This window comes from Drosophila mauritiana, chromosome 2R (genome assembly GCF_004382145.1).
Source record: "Drosophila mauritiana strain mau12 chromosome 2R, ASM438214v1, whole genome shotgun sequence".
Taxonomy (NCBI): Eukaryota; Metazoa; Arthropoda; class Insecta; order Diptera; family Drosophilidae; genus Drosophila; species Drosophila mauritiana.
Window position 1 is genome coordinate 20901528 of NC_046668.1, and position 17315 is coordinate 20918842.

General features: G+C 43.2%; 4 protein-coding genes across 5 annotated transcripts; 3 read left to right on the plus strand and 1 right to left on the minus strand.

Moving 5' to 3' along the window:
• Positions 1-208: 208 nt before the first annotated feature.
• On the plus strand, positions 209-3208 carry LOC117135970 (ATP-dependent RNA helicase ddx46). Of its 2 annotated transcripts, XM_033296576.1 has the most exons (8): positions 210-1430; positions 1488-1609; positions 1671-2035; positions 2165-2254; positions 2311-2400; positions 2457-2546; positions 2653-2732; positions 2946-3208. In XM_033296576.1, exons 1-8 carry the CDS (start codon positions 374-376, stop codon positions 3068-3070), a joined length of 2019 nt encoding a protein of 672 aa, XP_033152467.1. In that variant the 5' UTR covers positions 210-373; the 3' UTR covers positions 3071-3208. The 2 variants fall into 2 exon arrangements, with proteins under 2 accessions (XP_033152469.1, XP_033152467.1); XM_033296578.1 differs by lacking the exon at positions 2457-2546 and having other exon boundaries at positions 209-1430.
• A 977-nt stretch (positions 3209-4185) lies between these two features.
• On the plus strand, positions 4186-7813 carry LOC117135983. The gene is made up of 8 exons (XM_033296596.1): positions 4186-4573; positions 4635-6181; positions 6239-6360; positions 6422-6786; positions 6916-7005; positions 7062-7151; positions 7258-7337; positions 7551-7813. Exons 2-8 carry the CDS (start codon positions 5617-5619, stop codon positions 7673-7675), a joined length of 1437 nt encoding a protein of 478 aa, XP_033152487.1. The 5' UTR covers positions 4186-4573; positions 4635-5616; the 3' UTR covers positions 7676-7813.
• A 2880-nt stretch (positions 7814-10693) lies between these two features.
• On the plus strand, positions 10694-12113 carry LOC117136020. The gene is made up of 2 exons (XM_033296637.1): positions 10694-10808; positions 11255-12113. The coding sequence occupies exons 1-2, from the start codon at positions 10797-10799 to the stop codon at positions 11552-11554; spliced, it is 312 nt and encodes a 103-aa protein (XP_033152528.1). The 5' UTR covers positions 10694-10796; the 3' UTR covers positions 11555-12113.
• LOC117135963 lies at positions 11974-17107 on the minus strand. Its single transcript, XM_033296565.1, has 7 exons — positions 16702-17107; positions 14127-16618; positions 13690-14069; positions 13349-13627; positions 12888-13215; positions 12567-12724; positions 11974-12501 (listed from the first exon to the last, which is right to left on the minus strand). Exons 1-7 carry the CDS (start codon positions 17000-17002, stop codon positions 12357-12359), a joined length of 4083 nt encoding a protein of 1360 aa, XP_033152456.1. The 5' UTR covers positions 17003-17107; the 3' UTR covers positions 11974-12356.
• Between the last annotated feature and the right edge of the window lie 208 nt (positions 17108-17315).

The window sequence follows — 17315 nt, forward strand, 5'->3', positions numbered from 1 at the left end:
TTTGTACAACTTCTGCCATAAACTATGCAAATCTGGCGTCTCCTGGGATATCCGCCGTTCGCAATAGCAAAATGTCGACTGCATTCCGGCTGCCAATTTAATTAGTTGTTGGGCAAACATTCGGGTAATCAGTGGCTAAACAGTTTATTTAGCTGCATTTGGACATTCAAGTTTGATTATGTCTGTCTGTTCAGCTTAAATATGCACAAAATGTGTCACATTGTTTGGGCTGAAATAGAATATTATTTTACAATGAGACATAGACGCAGCGTTTGTTGAACCACGCCCACTCTAAAGCCCACAAACATAATGGGAAACCCGACATTTGAGCAATCACTATAGCACTGAAAAAGTTGACAGCCTCAAACTTCATATGTTTGGCAGCTCCGAAACCATTTCAGTTCAGTGTTATACAGAACGTTGTTCAGTCTACATCTATTTTAATTGTGATTTTTTCGGTGTTATACAGAACGTTGTTCAGTCTACATCAATTTTAATTGTGATTTTTTCGGTAAAGTTCGTTGTGATAAAAATGGAAAACCCAAACGAGTTTACTGAGAAACAGCCACCTACCCAGGAGCAACCTACCCAGGAGCAACCTAGCAAGGAGCAACCTACCAAGGAGCAACCTACCCACCTGCCGGGTGTGAAAGAGGTGGCCCAAAAGTTTCTCGCCGATTTGGACGAGAAACAGCCACCCAACCAAGACCAACCTACCCAGGAGCAACCTGCCAAGGAGCAACCTACCAAGGAGCAACCTACCAAGGAGCAACCTACCCACCTGCCGCGTGTGAACGAGGTGGCCCAAGAGTTTCTCGCCGATTTGGACGAGAAACAGCCACCCAACCAAGACCAACCTACCCAGGAGCAACCTAGCAAGGAGCAACCTACCAAGGAGCAACCTACCCACCTGCCGGGTGTGAAAGAGGTGGCCCAAAAGTTTCTCGCCGATTTGGACGAGAAACAGCCACCCAACCAAGACCAACCTACCCAGGAGCAACCTGCCAAGGAGCAACCTACCAAGGAGCAACCTACCAAGGAGCAACCTACCCACCTGCCGCGTGTGAACGAGGTGGCCCAAGAGTTTCTCGCCGATTTGGACGAGAAACAGCCACCCAACCAAGACCAACCTACCCAGGAGCAACCTAGCAAGGAGCAACCTACCAAGGAGCAACCTACCAAGGAGCAACCTACCCACCTGCCGCGTGTGAACGAGGTGGCCCAAGAGTTTCTCGCCGATTTGGATGAGAAACAGCCACCCAACCAAGACCAACCTACCCAGGAGCAACCTAGCAAGGAGCAACCTACCAAGGAGCAACCTACCCACCTGCCGCGTGTGAACGAGGTCCAAAAGTTTCTCGCCGATTTGGACGAGGAGCGCAAGCGATTGTCCGCGGAGTTTCCACTTTGCGCACTGCTAATAGACGAGGGTAAAATCAATTGCGCCCTTTACAGGGTATTTTAATGGTACTAATCCCACATTGCAGCTGTGGACCGTGTCTACGGCACTGGTCATATTCCCGGCAAGGAGCGCTTTTCAGACGTGTACCAGCAGAAGCCGATGAAGATTACCCAAAAGGTCTTCGTGCCCGTTAATCAGTTTCCCAAGGTGGGTTTTATACAATTAGCTGTCCCCTCCGTCCGCAAAATAAATCCGTACCCTTGCGCAGTTCAACTTCGTTGGCAAGATCCTCGGGCCCAAGGGGAACTCACTGCGTCGCCTTCAGGAGGAGAGCCAGTGCAAGATTGCCATTAAGGGTCGCAGTTCGATCCGCGATCGTAACAAAGAGGAGCAGCTGCGCAGCTCCGGCGACCGGAGATATGCCCATCTTGAGAAGAATCTCTTTCTGGAGGTCAGCACGGTGGCCCCTCCGGCGGAGTGCTATGCCCGCATAGCCTACGCCCTGGCCGAGATCCGAAAGTATCTTATTCCAGACGATAACGACGAGGTTTGGCACGAGCAGCAGCGCGAGCTGATGGAAATGAATCCCGAGTTGGCCAAAAACACTAAAGGACTCAATCTGCCTGCCTACAGGTAATGGGGATCTTATACTCTCTGCATACCGATGCAACTTGACTTACTTGACAAGCAAGTAAAGCATGTGGTATACAGCTGATTGCCATTGGGCCAAGGGTAAAAATCTATAAATCTATCATTTTGCAGATCTGTCTTTGAAAAGATGATTGGAGGCAACAGAACTGGGGTTGTCAAGTACAACAACCTGATTAAGCGATATAAGGAAAATCCGCCCAAGTAAGTTATCATTTAATGACTCTACCACCAGGTAAAAATCTATTGTTATTTTGCAGATCTGTCTTCGACGAGACATTTGGAGGCAACAGAACTGGGGTTCCCAAGTACAACAAACTGATTAAGCGAGATAAGGAAAATCCGCCCGAGTAAGTTATCATTTAATGACTCTACCACCAGGTAAAAATCTATTGTTATTTTGCAGATCTGTCTTCGACGAGACATTTGGAGGCAACAGAACTGGGGTTCCCAAGTACAACAAACTGATTAAGCGAGATAAGGAAAATCCGCCCGAGTAAGTTATCATTTAATGACCCCACCAGGAGTCCCCGCGTCCCAGTAGTTCCTTGAATCCTAGCCAACATGCGTTGAGCCAGCAACTAACATTTTGATCTTTATAGAGTCGCCGATATGGAGGAGGTGGCCTATAAACATCGTATGCTCCCCAGTCGTCCGTCTATGCGCTATGAGAACAGAATACGTAAGTGTTTGGTAGTATCGGGGTCTATTACATAAGATAGTTTTATGAGATGCACCTTTGAAGGGTGATTTAGATTATATTATACTATCAAAACGAATAACAGTGAATCAAACTATATAATACACTAGAATGATTAAAATTATACATCAATTTACTTCTTTGTTAATTAAAAACGCATAAATTAATACAAATAATTATCAATCAATTTTATAGCACGACCATCAATAAGAACCACAAACGCTGCGCCACTTAAACGTCCATATCCGTATCCGACTGACGTGAATCGTATGCGCGAACCGCCCATCAAGTCCTATAAACCCAACCCAATATGGACTTAGGTTATACAATCCGTGGGAGCACATAAAAAATACTTAAAACAAGAAGAAATCAGCATTCAAAATGAAGCCATCAATGAATAAACATTAACTTTCTATGAATTATAAAAAACTAATAAAATAAAACGCATTGCAATCCAATCTAACAATATCTTTTAAATTCTTACTCTGTAACTTATGCTGAGTCGACACGAAAGCTTATAAGTAATTTAATTTATTCTTTAACCGAAGAGATTTCATGTGTAAAATACAATGTCAAATCAAAGTATGTAACGTAAGAAAAATGTAAAAGTAAAATAAAACCCAACGAAAAAATTAAATTATATATAAATTAATATTCAGTCATAAATTGAAAAGTAGTTGCAAAAAATACAACTACAATTTAAACATGCATACGACAAGTTATGTTAAAAAATATATGTTAGATACATATAGTTAAATCTTTAAGATCTCTTCTAAGAAATCTTGTTTTGTGCGAACCTACGGGGTTTGCTTCAGTGTGAAATCGAGAGACCCTATAGAAAAAACGAAAGTGGATCAATAAACTTTAACGGCGCCTTCGTGACCGATAATCAGTCAATAATTACGCGATTTATATCCTTCGATCGGTGGCACACTTCAGCCACATGCCACATGGATCGTAAAACGCAATCGAGACTATCGCTATGGACTTTGGACATGGCGAAGTCATTCGCAGACAGTGTGGGTGGAAAGTTGGGCATTATTTATTGGGATCGGGCAAGGTGGGGGCCAAACAATTCGGCTGATGACATTACTCATCTAGGATCGAGCCGGAGACAAACAAACAATGGCGGTGGGTGACCTCCCTCTGATAAGCGAGTCTCGGCCACCGTATTGTAAACATTATGGATTGTATTTATAGCTGGCGATCGGCAATCTGCATTGCACCCGCACTATAAATACAGAAAGACAATTTCCGTGTGCAAGGGAGATCCATCCACTTGGCAACACTTTTGATATTGTAGACATAGACTAAGAGACTTTTAAAATATATTTAGATCATAGAAATTTCTGAAGTGTGCAGCATTCCTTGACACTGTTACTTATTAATTATAATTAATTAATTATGAAATATTGTAATTAATTGTTAACCATACTAAATCTTATAAATAATTCAGAGTCAATGGCATTAATTATGTACAATCAATCGACTTTGTTGAAATATTTTCCTCAACGCATATTAATAGACTGGCCTATTCACTGCGGGGCCTAAGAGTTAGTTATAGCCAGATGTTACTGTATATTTCATTCAACCTCATTTGTTTTCAGCCATGGGGCTTTTGTTCTCAGATTTCTGCTCCTGCTCGCCGCATTGAAGTTGAAATGCAGGTAAATGGTTGAACGAATGCGCTGTGGCGCATGTGCAGATATCTTTTCTCTTCCTTTTCTTAGTGACATGCTGCTGTTTCTGTTTCTGGCTTACCGCTTTATTCCGGCCTCAGCTGTTTTTGTTCTCCCGACCTGCAGGGGATGTAGCCAAAGGATGTGAGTATCTTGCAGTAACCTCGATGGCTGCACTGTTTCTAAAATTAGTTCATTTTGTCAGGCTAGATCGAATGACCCCCATGGAGGTCATATGGAGATCGCCGCGTGTTTATTTTTTGCTTACGTGATGGATGTCATGCAACTGAAAGCTTTCGATCTACTTAAAAATCAAAGTTATAAGGTGGCTACATTAAGATGAAAAACTACACGAACAAAGCAAATGATCTTGACAACAAGCGAATTATATTAGATAGTTGACTTAAGGAACACTAAGAAATTCTATGAAAATGCCTTCAGCTTCCAAATGTAAAGTGACTTGCATAAGTCAGCACAATCAGCACAAAGTCGTGTTATTTACCCCCCATATGTTTGGGGTAGGTTTTGTAGGTCAGGTGACAAAGGTGAACCAGGTGGCACTGAATGGAGCCGAACGGCCAGCCGGGTCACGTTTCCCCCAAATCCCCCAATAATGGGGTTGGCGCGGTCTAAAGGCGACCTTGGCTATAGCAATAGCCTACTATGCAATAAATAGTGTGCACTCGTAATGCGTTCCCAACAGGGGTTTCGGTACAGAAATCAATATCACTGCAATGGCCATCGGCAATTGACAACGGACAATGATTGAATGGGGGATAATGGGGCCTGGCTGGGCAGACCCCAACATCGGAATGGCATTTGTACAACTTCTGCCATAAACTATGCAAATCTGGCGTCTCCTGGGATATCCGCCGTTCGCAATAGCAAAATGTCGACTGCATTCCGGCTGCCAATTTAATTAGTTGTTGGGCAAACATTCGGGTAATCAGTGGCTAAACAGTTTATTTAGCTGCATTTGGCCATTCAAGTTGGATTATGTCTGTGTAGCTTAAATATGCACAAAATGTGTCACATTGTTTGGGCTGAAATAGAATATTATTTTACAATGAGACATAGACGCAGCGTTTGTTGAACCACGCCCACTCTAAAGCCCACAAACATAATGGGAAACCCGACATTTGAGCAATCACTATAGCACTGAAAAAGTTGACAGCCTCAAACTTCATATGTTTGGCAGCTCCGAAACCATTTCAGTTCAGTGTTATACAGAACGTTGTTCAGTCTACATCTATTTTAATTGTGATTTTTTCGGTGTTATACAGAACGTTGTTCAGTCTACATCAATTTTAATTGTGATTTTTTCGGTAAAGTTCGTTGTGATAAAAATGGAAAACCCAAACGAGTTTACTGAGAAACAGCCACCTACCCAGGAGCAACCTACCCACCTGCCGGGTGTGAACGAGGTGGCCCAAAAGTTTCTCGCCAATTTGGACGAGAAACAGCCACCCAACCAAGATGAACCTACCCAGGAGCAACCTAGCAAGGAGCAACCTACCCACCTGCCGCGTGTGAACGAGGTGGCCCAAGAGTTTCTCGCCGATTTGGATGAGAAACAGCCACCCAACCAAGACCAACCTACCCAGGAGCAACCTAGCAAGGAGCAACCTACCAAGGAGCAACCTACCCACCTGCGGCGTGTGAACGAGGTCCAAAAGTTTCTCGCCGATTTGGACGAGGAGCGCAAGCGATTGTCCGCGGAGTTTCCACTTTGCGCACTGCTAATAGACGAGGGTAAAATCAATTGCGCCCTTTACAGGGTATTTTAATGGTACTAATCCCACATTGCAGCTGTGGACCGTGTCTACGGCACTGGTCATATTCCCGGCAAGGAGCGCTTTGCAGACGTGTACCAGCAGAAGCCGATGAAGATTACCCAAAAGGTCTTCGTGCCCGTTAATCAGTTTCCCAAGGTGGGTTTTATACAATTAGCTGTCCCCTCCGTCCGCAAAATAAATCCGTACCCTTGCGCAGTTCAACTTCGTTGGCAAGATCCTCGGGCCCAAGGGGAACTCACTGCGTCGCCTTCAGGAGGAGAGCCAGTGCAAGATTGCCATTAAGGGTCGCAGTTCGATCCGCGATCGTAACAAAGAGGAGCAGCTGCGCAGCTCCGGCGACCGGAGATATGCCCATCTTGAGAAGAATCTCTTTCTGGAGGTCAGCACGGTGGCCCCTCCGGCGGAGTGCTATGCCCGCATAGCCTACGCCCTGGCCGAGATCCGAAAGTATCTTATCCCAGACGATAACGACGAGGTTTGGCACGAGCAGCAGCGCGAGCTGATGGAAATGAATCCCGAGTTGGCCAAAAACACTAAAGGACTCAATCTGCCTGCCTACAGGTAATGGGGATCTTATACTCTCTGCATACCGATGCAACTTGACTTACTTGACAAGCAAGTAAAGCATGTGGTATACAGCTGATTGCCATTGGGCCAAGGGTAAAAATCTATAAATCTATCATTTTGCAGATCTGTCTTTGAAAAGATGATTGGAGGCAACAGAACTGGGGTTGCCAAGTACAACAACCTGATTAAGCGATATAAGGAAAATCCGCCCAAGTAAGTTATCATTTAATGACTCTACCACCAGGTAAAAATCTATTGTTATTTTGCAGATCTGTCTTCGACGAGACATTTGGAGGCAACAGAACTGGGGTTCCCAAGTACAACAAACTGATTAAGCGAGATAAGGAAAATCCGCCCGAGTAAGTTATCATTTAATGACCCCACCAGGAGTCCCCGCGTCCCAGTAGTTCCTTGAATCCTAGCCAACATGCGTTGAGCCAGCAACTAACATTTTGATCTTTATAGAGTCGCCGATATGGAGGAGGTGGCCTATATACATCGTATGCTCCCCAGTCGTCCGTCTATGCGCTATGAGAACAGAATACGTAAGTGTTTGGTAGTATCGGGGTCTATTACATAAGATAGTTTTATGAGATGCACCTTTGAAGGGTGATTTAGATTATATTATACTATCAAAACGAATAACAGTGAATCAAACTATATAATACACTAGAATGATTAAAATTATACATCAATTTACTTCTTTGTTAATTAAAAACGCATAAATTAATACAAATAATTATCAATCAATTTTATAGCACGACCATCAATAAAAACCACAAACGCTGCGCCACTTAAACGTCCATATCCGTATCCGACTGACGTGAATCGTATGCGCGAACCGCCCATCAAGTCCTATAAACCCAACCCAATATGGACTTAGGTTATACAATCCGTGGGAGCACATAAAAAATACTTAAAACAAGAAGAAATCAGCATTCAAAATGAAGCCATCAATGAATAAACATTAACTTTCTATGAATTATAAAAAACTAATAAAATAAAACGCATTGCAATCCAATCTAACAATATCTTTTAAATTCTTACTCTGTAACTTATGCTGAGTCGACACGAAAGCTTATAAGTAATTTAATTTATTCTTTAACCGAAGAGATTTCATGTGTAAAATACAATGTCAAATCAAAGTATGTAACGTAAGAAAAATGTAAAAGTAAAATAAAACCCAACGAAAAAATTAAATTATATATAAATTAATATTCAGTCATAAATTGAAAAGTAGTTGCAAAAAATACAACTACAATTTAAACATGCATACGACAAGTTATGTTAAAAAATATATGTTAGATACATATAGTTAAATCTTTAAGATCTCTTCTAAGAAATCTTGTTTTGTGCGAACCTACGGGGTTTGCTTCAGTGTGAAATCGAGAGACCCTATAGAAAAAACGAAAGTGGATCAATAAACTTTAACGGCGCCTTCGTGACCGATAATCAGTCAATAATTACGCGATTTATATCCTTCGATCGGTGGCACACTTCAGCCACATGCCACATGGATCGTAAAACGCAATCGAGACTATCGCTATGGACTTTGGACATGGCGAAGTCATTCGCAGACAGTGTGGGTGGAAAGTTGGGCATTATTTATTGGGATCGGGCAAGGTGGGGGCCAAACAATTCGGCTGATGACATTACTCATCTAGGATCGAGCCGGAGACAAACAAACAATGGCGGTGGGTGACCTCCCTCTGATAAGCGAGTCTCGGCCACCGTATTGTAAACATTATGGATTGTATTTATAGCTGGCGATCGGCAATCTGCATTGCACCCGCACTATAAATACAGAAAGACAATTTCCGTGTGCAAGGGAGATCCATCCACTTGGCAACAGCGTCTACGATCGATACCCATTCACCAGTAGTAAATCACCCGTCGTAATACACCATGATTTCATAAAAAATCGCTCAGTAATTGTCGCGGTTTATGTACCCAGATCCGTGTCGATCTGATTACCGAAATCATTTGTCTGGCGAAATACTATATGGAGGGAGCGTTTCCCTGTCCGTTCGATTGGACTAATTAACTCAAAGCCGAAAGAAATCAACAGGAATTTCGTCTGATTGCGTTAATCTTCAGCTCCAAGGTTCATTGTTTATTATTGGTTCTATATACATACATAGAAACATTCAATGCCACTGCCCTGGATATTTAAACATATGCAGGGTCAATACACCACGAATTTGATTTAAGCAAAGGTTTAACTTGCTAAAAATATATGAAAGAGCTTTGGCGCAATTCGAGTTATTGAATCAATAACGATTCCGATGATGTGATTAGCCTAATCAGCGCTGCATTGTTTGTTTGTTTAGTATACTTCAAACTAGGTCTTCAAATATATACAAATCAAGATGGACTCATCAATCGGTTAATCGCCTTCCCTCGCCGAGCAACTTTTTCCGGACCTAAGGTTAGCCATTTTCCACATCGAGATGCTTTAGTTTCTGAATTTCCCCTTAGACTACGCATCATGTAATCCTAATACAACTTGCTCGTTCCGAAATTCCCCTTCACTAGTTTACTTACTTGATTAGTTGTGAATGGATTACAGTGCGGATTAGTTTGAGGAAATTGATTTCGCTTACACTCTATTAAGGGTTATCGTTTGGGATCAGGGTTGGCCTAAAGGGTGAGATTTACTCAACTTCTAGACGGGCCTTTCGAAAACCCCAATGCATTCCGTCCTGCACTCGTAAGCTATTACACTAATTAAAACCCCCTTTTACCATCCATGACCTTCGGCAGTAAAATGTACCCTGCAATGTGGCAAAATAAAGTAATTAAAAGTATACACCTTCACAATTTACATGTGGATAATTCGGGGAAAACCCGATGTCCATTCCCAGAATTCGAAATGCAATTTCAGTTTGCGACGAATCATTTATTAGTTGTGCGCAGATGGAATGAATGCACTCGATCACACGCGTAAATGGGTCTTAGAAGGGCTATGTAGATAGTCGGTGATGTCATTCGCAGATGTGTGATGAAACCACCTTTCGGATTTCGCTTCCAGAGAACCCGCATTATTGCCGGAAGTAAACACTGTCCGCGACATTGCACAATGGAATTGCAAAGCGCGATTGGGATCAGAATGAACAGCTTTAATCAGTTAGGCGCCCATGAAATCCCCTTATCAGCAACATGATGTTTCACTAATTGACTGTGTATACGCAACATTAATGTGCACTATGCAATCATATATGTACATATATTAATTCGATCGTTATAGGAATGAAATGCGTTGAGTTGGATTACAATGCAACAGTTTCAATGGATGCGACAGCCCGTTTGGCAGCAGTTTTTGCACTTATATAGTTTTTTTTAAGAAAATTATTAGTTTGGAGCAAACAAAAGTAATGTCAGATGCTAGAAAATCATTATCGATACATAAATATTATTTGAATTACAAATGAAGGGCAACGTTGCGTATGAGTAATATGTAATATGTAATATGCTGCAAACATTAGCAAACACTAGCAAACACCTACGCTGCCTAAAAATATAATTTATTTACAAAATGGTTTCCAAAATATAGCATTATTTTAGTTATAAATAGATTAATCACTGAGCAAAAGATAGTGTTGAAAAACTACGCATACATAGATTTAAACATAATGGCACACTCATGCGTGAGGTGGCTGCCTATTAACTCGTGGATGCCAGAAGAATGTGCGATTGCCAAAGCCCATTGTAAATTTCGGCCAGAGTGATTACTTCGCGGGAAAAGCCAACTCCTTGCCATCGAAATGGCACGTTCGTCGAGATAGTAGGTATTACCTGATATTGGCCTATCAGGAATAATGTGTCACGAATGCTGCACGATCTCAGCACGATCTGTTCGTAAGCGTGGGCCAAGTATAAAAAGTAATGCTCGAGCCCCTCTGGCTTCCAGTTGCGATCAGATCGTCCGAAGGAAATATCACGTCGTCGGGTACTTAGCGAATTGGCCGCGTGGAGTGGATAAAGTGTTAGTGGAGCAACAAAAAATGTCTAAGAAAGTAAGCACAAACAGCACCATCTGTCCCTGAATTCGATTGCTCTATTCCAAAGTCTAGTAAAACTTCCGAAGATTATGTGAAGTGCTAATCAGCCATCGAAATGTACTTTGCAAATAAAGCAATTACACTTGAAAATGATTTATAGGACAGGTGCCAAAAGAAAAACACTCCAAGTGAATTGAACTAATAAATGGGACTAATCTACAGAAGTGAAAGAGATTTTTTCAATTACTTAAAAATGGCACAAGCGGAAGCCGACATACACATAGTCCTTTTGTTGAAAGAGTATAAAGACTAAAAAGTCCATCGAACTCGTTCAATCTGGCTCAGATTATGATTGCTGAGCCGAAACCAGATTGAGGCGCCTCTAATGCTCCTCGTCGCTCGATTGTGTCTCATAGCCGAAAATTGAATTAACGAATTCCTCAACTCTCGACTGATTGCAGATGTTCAGCAATATATTGGTGGTGACCCTACTTGTACTCAGTACGGATGTCGAAGCACGACCCTCCTCCACGGGTGGTGGTGGTGGTGACACGAACGTGGATCCCAGCGAATACCACGGCAATCTGTCGGTGGAAACGGTGCTGAAAGTGCAGCAGTGCGAGAAGGACACCAACACGATGGAGCTGTGCATGCGGTGCGCCAAGGTGACCAAGTCGGAGTTCGTCTATCCCATGTGCTGCGGCAACGAAGATGGCATCAAGGACTGGTGCAGGGAGTACGTGTACTTCGGCAACGAGTAGATCCGGAATGGAGGGCAGGAGGCGATGAAAGCTGTGTAAATTGGTTCGCGCTCCTGCATGGATTGGCTGTGATAAACCCACTGTATTTATTTAAATTATATTTAGGAATAAACAAGGCTAAATTAGCGTATTTGCGGTCTTTACCCTTTCCCACTGAAAAACACTCCTCATTTCATTTTGTACGTTCTTTTATTTATTTCTCTTCATTTTTTTGCCGAATTTTGTTTGTAAATTCATTTTTTGCATTTTTAGAAAACTTTATAATAATTAAACTTTTTTGATCGGATACGGATATCAATAAGTGATTTCGAAAATGTTTAATTGGCAAACGAATGCATAAATAATAATCATCGCGCATTCAAATCAATCAAATATTTAAGCTTATATAACTCCTGCCTTCGTTTGTTTAAATAATAAGGTAAAAAACTATAAGCGAAAATAAGGATGCACATCCGTTCAAACTTTAGCCCGAAAGAAACTCGTCCTCGAGCGACAGAGACGTGGAACTCGCACTACACGATATATATATAAATGTATATAACAAACAAGGTACAACCTAGTAACGATTGTTTTTCTTTGTTAATTTTCTCTTTTTATGGTTTAGCACTCGCTACGCCGGCGGATGCTTCTCTGCGTCTGCTGGACGTGTGATTTGTGGGTTTCTTTCTTTTTAACGTTGACTGAAAGCAACATTTAAATATTAAGTCGCGTGAAGAGTTCAACTTACCAGAATTCAAGCACGCTTTTACACTTTTTCGTTATTTTTCGGGTTATGTATGCTTTTAGTGTTTTAGTGAGTTTGTTATTTGTTAGTTATTGAGAGAGGGCTTGTCTTTGGCAGTTCGTTTTGGGAGTCGGGGCGGGCTAAGTGCAGGTAGGAGCAGTCCGCATCCTCACAGCGACCCATCAGATCAAACGGGCAGATTGTGGCGTGGACATCGAGGTGGCTTAGGAAAGAGAGTACATAGCAAATACATTTCCACAAGCAACCGCTCACGCTAGTAATACTAACCTATTGTAGTTCCTACACATGGGCGTGTGATAGGCACTTAGATAGCTTTCCCTATGATGCTCGTCGGACTTCTCCTCGCGCAGTTCCCGCATTATGCTAACCGTATAGGGGGCTGTAGTTGTGACGGCGACTTCCACAGTTTTTTCCTGCGCCTGATCCTGTAAATAAACTCAACCATATTGTTAATGCGGGCTTGTGGCAAAGAGATCGAAATGACAGTGTAATAATACACTGAAGAATAACAGCGAATAACAAGTCGCCTTGAATGAGTTTCTTAGCAATAGTTTTTGAAGCAATTTGTACAAATCGAAATCCACGCACATCTGGAGGGTCAGTCTCCGTTTCAAGTTGTTTTCCAATCGCAGGCTCTGTCTCCGTCGTTTCACTTTGATTTTTAATCTGAGGATCCGTTAAAGGTTCAGTGGGTTGTAAAGCTGCCGATTTCTGAGAATTCGACTCAAAATTCTCCCTTGACTCCTCATGTTGAACCGTTTTGGATTCCGTTGGCATTACAGCGTTTGGCTGACTAATCTCCGCATCAGACAGTTTCACAAGGTCAGCGTAGTTTACTATAGAATTGTACAGGCGTATCTCCTTGGTAAGCTGTGTTGATTTTGTGGTGATGGCAGCCTTTCCCTCGTCGATTAACCTGTAAGTAAATCAAATCTATAGTAGCATAGAGCTCCTCCCGTTCCCAAGTCGTTGATTTGGTTTCTGTAATCGTTTTGTTCCAGATTTCCCACGTCGTTCTGGTTGCTGTTGTGGTTGATGATGGTTAGTACCTGTAGTCATCGCCCCTTAATCCACGGCCCAAGTCCATAGCCGCCGCATGAAGTTTATGTCGTTTCTGCTTGAGTGATATGATGATCTCATGGCTGGCCTGAATCTCGGGCTGAATCTTCGACAGCTTAAGTTCCTCCTGTTTAACCGCCTGCCTTAATGTCTGCATTTCGGCATAGAGTTCCTTGAGACGCTGTGAGCATCGTAAACGTATTGCCTTTGACTTCTTGGCTTCTTCCACCATTTGCAGCGATTTGTCTAGATTGACTAGCATGCTCCCCCTGAAAATAGTAATTATAATCAGAAAATAGTAACTGAAGGCCCTATTTACTCAAATTTATACCCAATCTTAACAAATGAAGTCTCAAATGCCTTCAGTCGACTCTCCTTGGAAATCTGGTGATTTTGCATAGCTTTTGTTTTTGCCGATTTTAAAGTCACAGTTTTGACTTGTGGTTTCTGAACTGCTGAGGTAGCTTTAGCGTTTGTAATAGGGGAACTTTTTTTACTGCCTAGGACTTCTTTGGCTGGGTTGTTTACAATATTCGCTGAGCTTGGCGATGAATTGTTCTTCGGCGTTGGCTTATCAACAGTAGGCGCCTTGCTTTTGGCAACAGGAGCAGCAGTCTTGGCCGCTCGAACCTTCTTTTGTTCCAGCATTTGCATACGCTCGACCAAACGGAGGTATTCCTTCTGCGATGCAACTGGTAAATGTCGAACAGCCTGAGAAAGAAATAATATATTATAAAAAACATATACTCGAATGAGATGGAAACATACCACCGGCGTTGTCTTTGGAGGCGGCTGTGTCTTAGGAGAAGTTACACTTTTTGGAGGTTTTTCCTTAACCTGAGGTTTCTCAGACGTCTTTTCTGTCGCTGCCTCTGGTGAGTTGGTTGTGGGAGCTTTGGATCTGGCTTGCTTCAGAAAGTCGTCGATCTTCTTCTCAAAGTAATCGTTAATCAAAGTACGTCTGAGATTGATATTGACATTGGGAACCGTTTCGGCAATCTCGGATATGGGAGTATTTGATCTGGTGGTTGAACCACTGAAGCTGCCCATGGCCAAACTCAAGGGGCTGGCAATGTCTGTGTTTCCATAGGCGAAGCACGAACTCAGCTCTAGGTCATCATCACTGGCGGGCGACTCCTCTGCTAAGCTAATGATCATCTTATTTACTTTGATGCTGGCTGGATCTACGGTGGTGATCAGGCGAGTGCTGGATGCAATCACTTCCTGACTACGCAGTGGAGCGCTGGGTTCCTTAATCATTAACACATTCGGCCGTTTCATGCTCAACCCTGAATTTTCAATCGCGGTCAATTTCCGTTTAGTAGTTGTCTTTTTGTTTATCACTTTGTTGGGCTTTACAATTTTTATAATTTTTGTGGGGGAGAACGATGGTGTATGTTCCTGCACTTCAAGCTTGACCCGCGGTTGAGGCACCTCCAAAGATTCCACGTTAATGGGCGCAGTTTCTAATGCAACTGCGTCAACTGCAGTTTCATTTTCTATCTCCTTTTCTGCTTTCAGTACATTACTTTCATCTAGAATTGAATGTTGATCCTGAGACCGTTCATCTTTTATTGCCAGATCCGAGGGCTGGAAACGTTTTAAAGCATTCTTGAGTATCTCTGGTCTTAAATCGGACTTTGGGTTGGTCCCTTTTTTGGTCGCTATGCTGGAAAGGAGCAATAAACGCAGCTCTTCTGGATCATCTGAATCATTGTCTTGCGTTGAATCTTCCTTGAGTTGAGTCACGGGGCCAGGTACGAAAGAAGGCACTGGATCGGCAACAGGTACAGGAGCGAGCACAGGGACTGCAATAGATTCCGGAACGTGGACCTGAGCCGGGGCAGTTTTAAACTCACAATCAACAGGTGGTGGCGTTCTTGGAGGTGGTGGTGGGGGTCTATTTGCCCGCAAATTGGATAGCAGAATAGCTCGCAAAGCTCCTGCCTCATCGTCACTCGAATTTGGCTGGAATTGGTCTAATGGATTTATATGCGTCTGCGAGTTTTCCATGGAAACGGTCTGCAACTCCGAGTTATAGCTATGATTAGAATGCTGATCGACTAGGTGCATGGCATCCCTGGCATCCTCGTCCTCCAGATGAATTTTTGGAATGTGAAAGGGCGGCGGTGGCGGCGGTACTTCGTCGTCATCGTAAACTATATTTTCTCTCATTATCCGATTATCCGTATTTAAATCTACCTCATCATCTTCGTCTATCACAATGGGAACCGACACAGGCGGCAAATTGTTGGGTAAAAAACAGCGCCAACTGCCACCTGCGTTATCAATGGAGTTCCAGTTGTTGGACCACGAATTCCAGATTTCTTTTTGCTGATCATCGCTGTCCGTTTCGGCTAGATCCATGTCCACAGGCTTTGTGTCCACGGCATAATCAGTAGAGTATCTCGGCGGACTTTGTACTCGATCTGGCGATGCGGCTGGGCTGATCTCCATTAAGTCATCGATGTCGTCGTCATTGGAAATGACGGGATGCACGCGATTGATCATATCAGTGGGCGAGTAAGCCCGCTCCGCGTCCCGTTTCTTTCGCGCTAAATGCTTTTTAAGTATGGCAGATTTAAGGGCTATCAGTCGAAGCTTAAGCTCGGCAGGATCTTCCCTTTGCGGCACATTCTGTTCCTGAGGTTCGTCCTCGCCGCCATCCGATAATATCTGTATTGGCGGAAGTGGCAGTTCCTCCTCTTCTTGTTGGTACTCCTTGCTGTGCTTGGGGCTAGGCGATTTGTTCACGCGGTACTGAAGTCGCTCTCTCAGGCTGTTTTTGTATTGACTCACGAATTCCTCTCGCTCCTCCCGCGCCAAAGCCACGCGCAACTTATCCCTGCTCAGTCTAAGCTTTTGCATGTCTAACTCGTCGTCATCGTTGTCACAGGCTATGTCGTACTCACCCAGCTCGCCGTCGCTCTCCAGGGAATCTTCAAGCTCATAGTGTTGTTGGTGTCGACGCTGGTAGCGATTGGGTGGCTGATTATGATGATAGTCCTGCCGCCGGCGCTGTGTGGTGACCGGAGAAGGTGGCGAACAGCGCTTATGACGCCTGACAAAGGGATTCCGCCGGAAGTCACTGGACAATGAATTATTATGCCTTTTGCCCATCTCCAGGCGGCGCACCTTGTGTTTGCGATATTTTCGCTGGGCCTCGAATTCATCCTCAGACTGGGTCGACACATCCGACAAAATGTAAACGGAAGACTTTTGCTGCTGAGGCGGTAAACGCGGTCCAGGCTTCGCGTAATCTGCAATGGCAATATGCAATAGTTTAAAGACCTATAAGTAAACCCCCTTTATATAAATGGGTAGAACCGAACGTGTTACTTACTGTATTGATGTGCCAAATTGGCGGATAGCAGGTCCATGCGCTCCACATCCTTGTTGTTCTCCTCCAGCTGCTGGATCCGAGCGCGCAACTTGAACTCGTCATCCTCGGATGAAATGATTACCTCGAATTCGTCTACAATCTCGCCCTCCTCACGATCCTCCTCGACATCTCCCTCCTCTACTGTTTCGTCAGGATCACAAGGTTTAGAGTTCGCAGGGTTTTCCAGCAGCTCCGAGTGCTCTTTTTTTATCGCGGGCACTTGCCGTATTTCCGGAGGCATTGTGGCTGTTGAAACAACCATTTTTGGCTCGCGGAATCAAGCACTTTATGCTGTTTTTCCGATATTTACTGAGACTAATACACTACAATTACTCTTTTTTTTATTGCTTTATGCTTGAGATAGTAGTCTATCGATAGATTGCGATATCCTAAAAAAAATACCACATCGCAGTATTTCGAAGCTTAGACAGGGAAATTGTTTCGCTTTCTTTATACAAATTCCTAAAATATGAGATCAAGTTCACGCAGATTACTTTAAGTCGCGAAGTATAGTTTTTTATTTTTTGCCAGTAACGGGAAACACTCCAGACTATATTATGGTGCTTCTTATTTTT

What these genes read in the sequence shown, in the direction of transcription:
- LOC117135970 (XM_033296576.1), top strand. Translation starts at nt 374, where the DNA reads ATGTTTGGCAGCTCCGAAACCATTTCAGTTCAGTGTTATACAGAACGT. An exon ending in TATAAGGAAAATCCGCCCAA is followed by an intron (nt 2,255 to 2,310) that starts GTAAGTTATCAT and finishes GTTATTTTGCAG; the next exon opens with ATCTGTCTTCGACGAGACAT. An exon ending in GCGCTATGAGAACAGAATAC is followed by an intron (nt 2,733 to 2,945) that starts GTAAGTGTTTGG and finishes TCAATTTTATAG; the next exon opens with CACGACCATCAATAAGAACC.
- LOC117135983 (XM_033296596.1), top strand. Translation starts at nt 5,617, where the DNA reads ATGTTTGGCAGCTCCGAAACCATTTCAGTTCAGTGTTATACAGAACGT. An exon ending in CCGTTAATCAGTTTCCCAAG is followed by an intron (nt 6,361 to 6,421) that starts GTGGGTTTTATA and finishes ACCCTTGCGCAG; the next exon opens with TTCAACTTCGTTGGCAAGAT. An exon ending in GCGCTATGAGAACAGAATAC is followed by an intron (nt 7,338 to 7,550) that starts GTAAGTGTTTGG and finishes TCAATTTTATAG; the next exon opens with CACGACCATCAATAAAAACC.
- LOC117135963 (XM_033296565.1), bottom strand. Translation starts at nt 17,002, where the DNA reads ATGGTTGTTTCAACAGCCACAATGCCTCCGGAAATACGGCAAGTGCCC. An exon ending in CTCCAAAGACAACGCCGGTG is followed by an intron (nt 14,070 to 14,126) that starts GTATGTTTCCAT and finishes TTTCTTTCTCAG; the next exon opens with GCTGTTCGACATTTACCAGT. An exon ending in TTAAGGGGCGATGACTACAG is followed by an intron (nt 13,216 to 13,348) that starts GTACTAACCATC and finishes ATTTACTTACAG; the next exon opens with GTTAATCGACGAGGGAAAGG.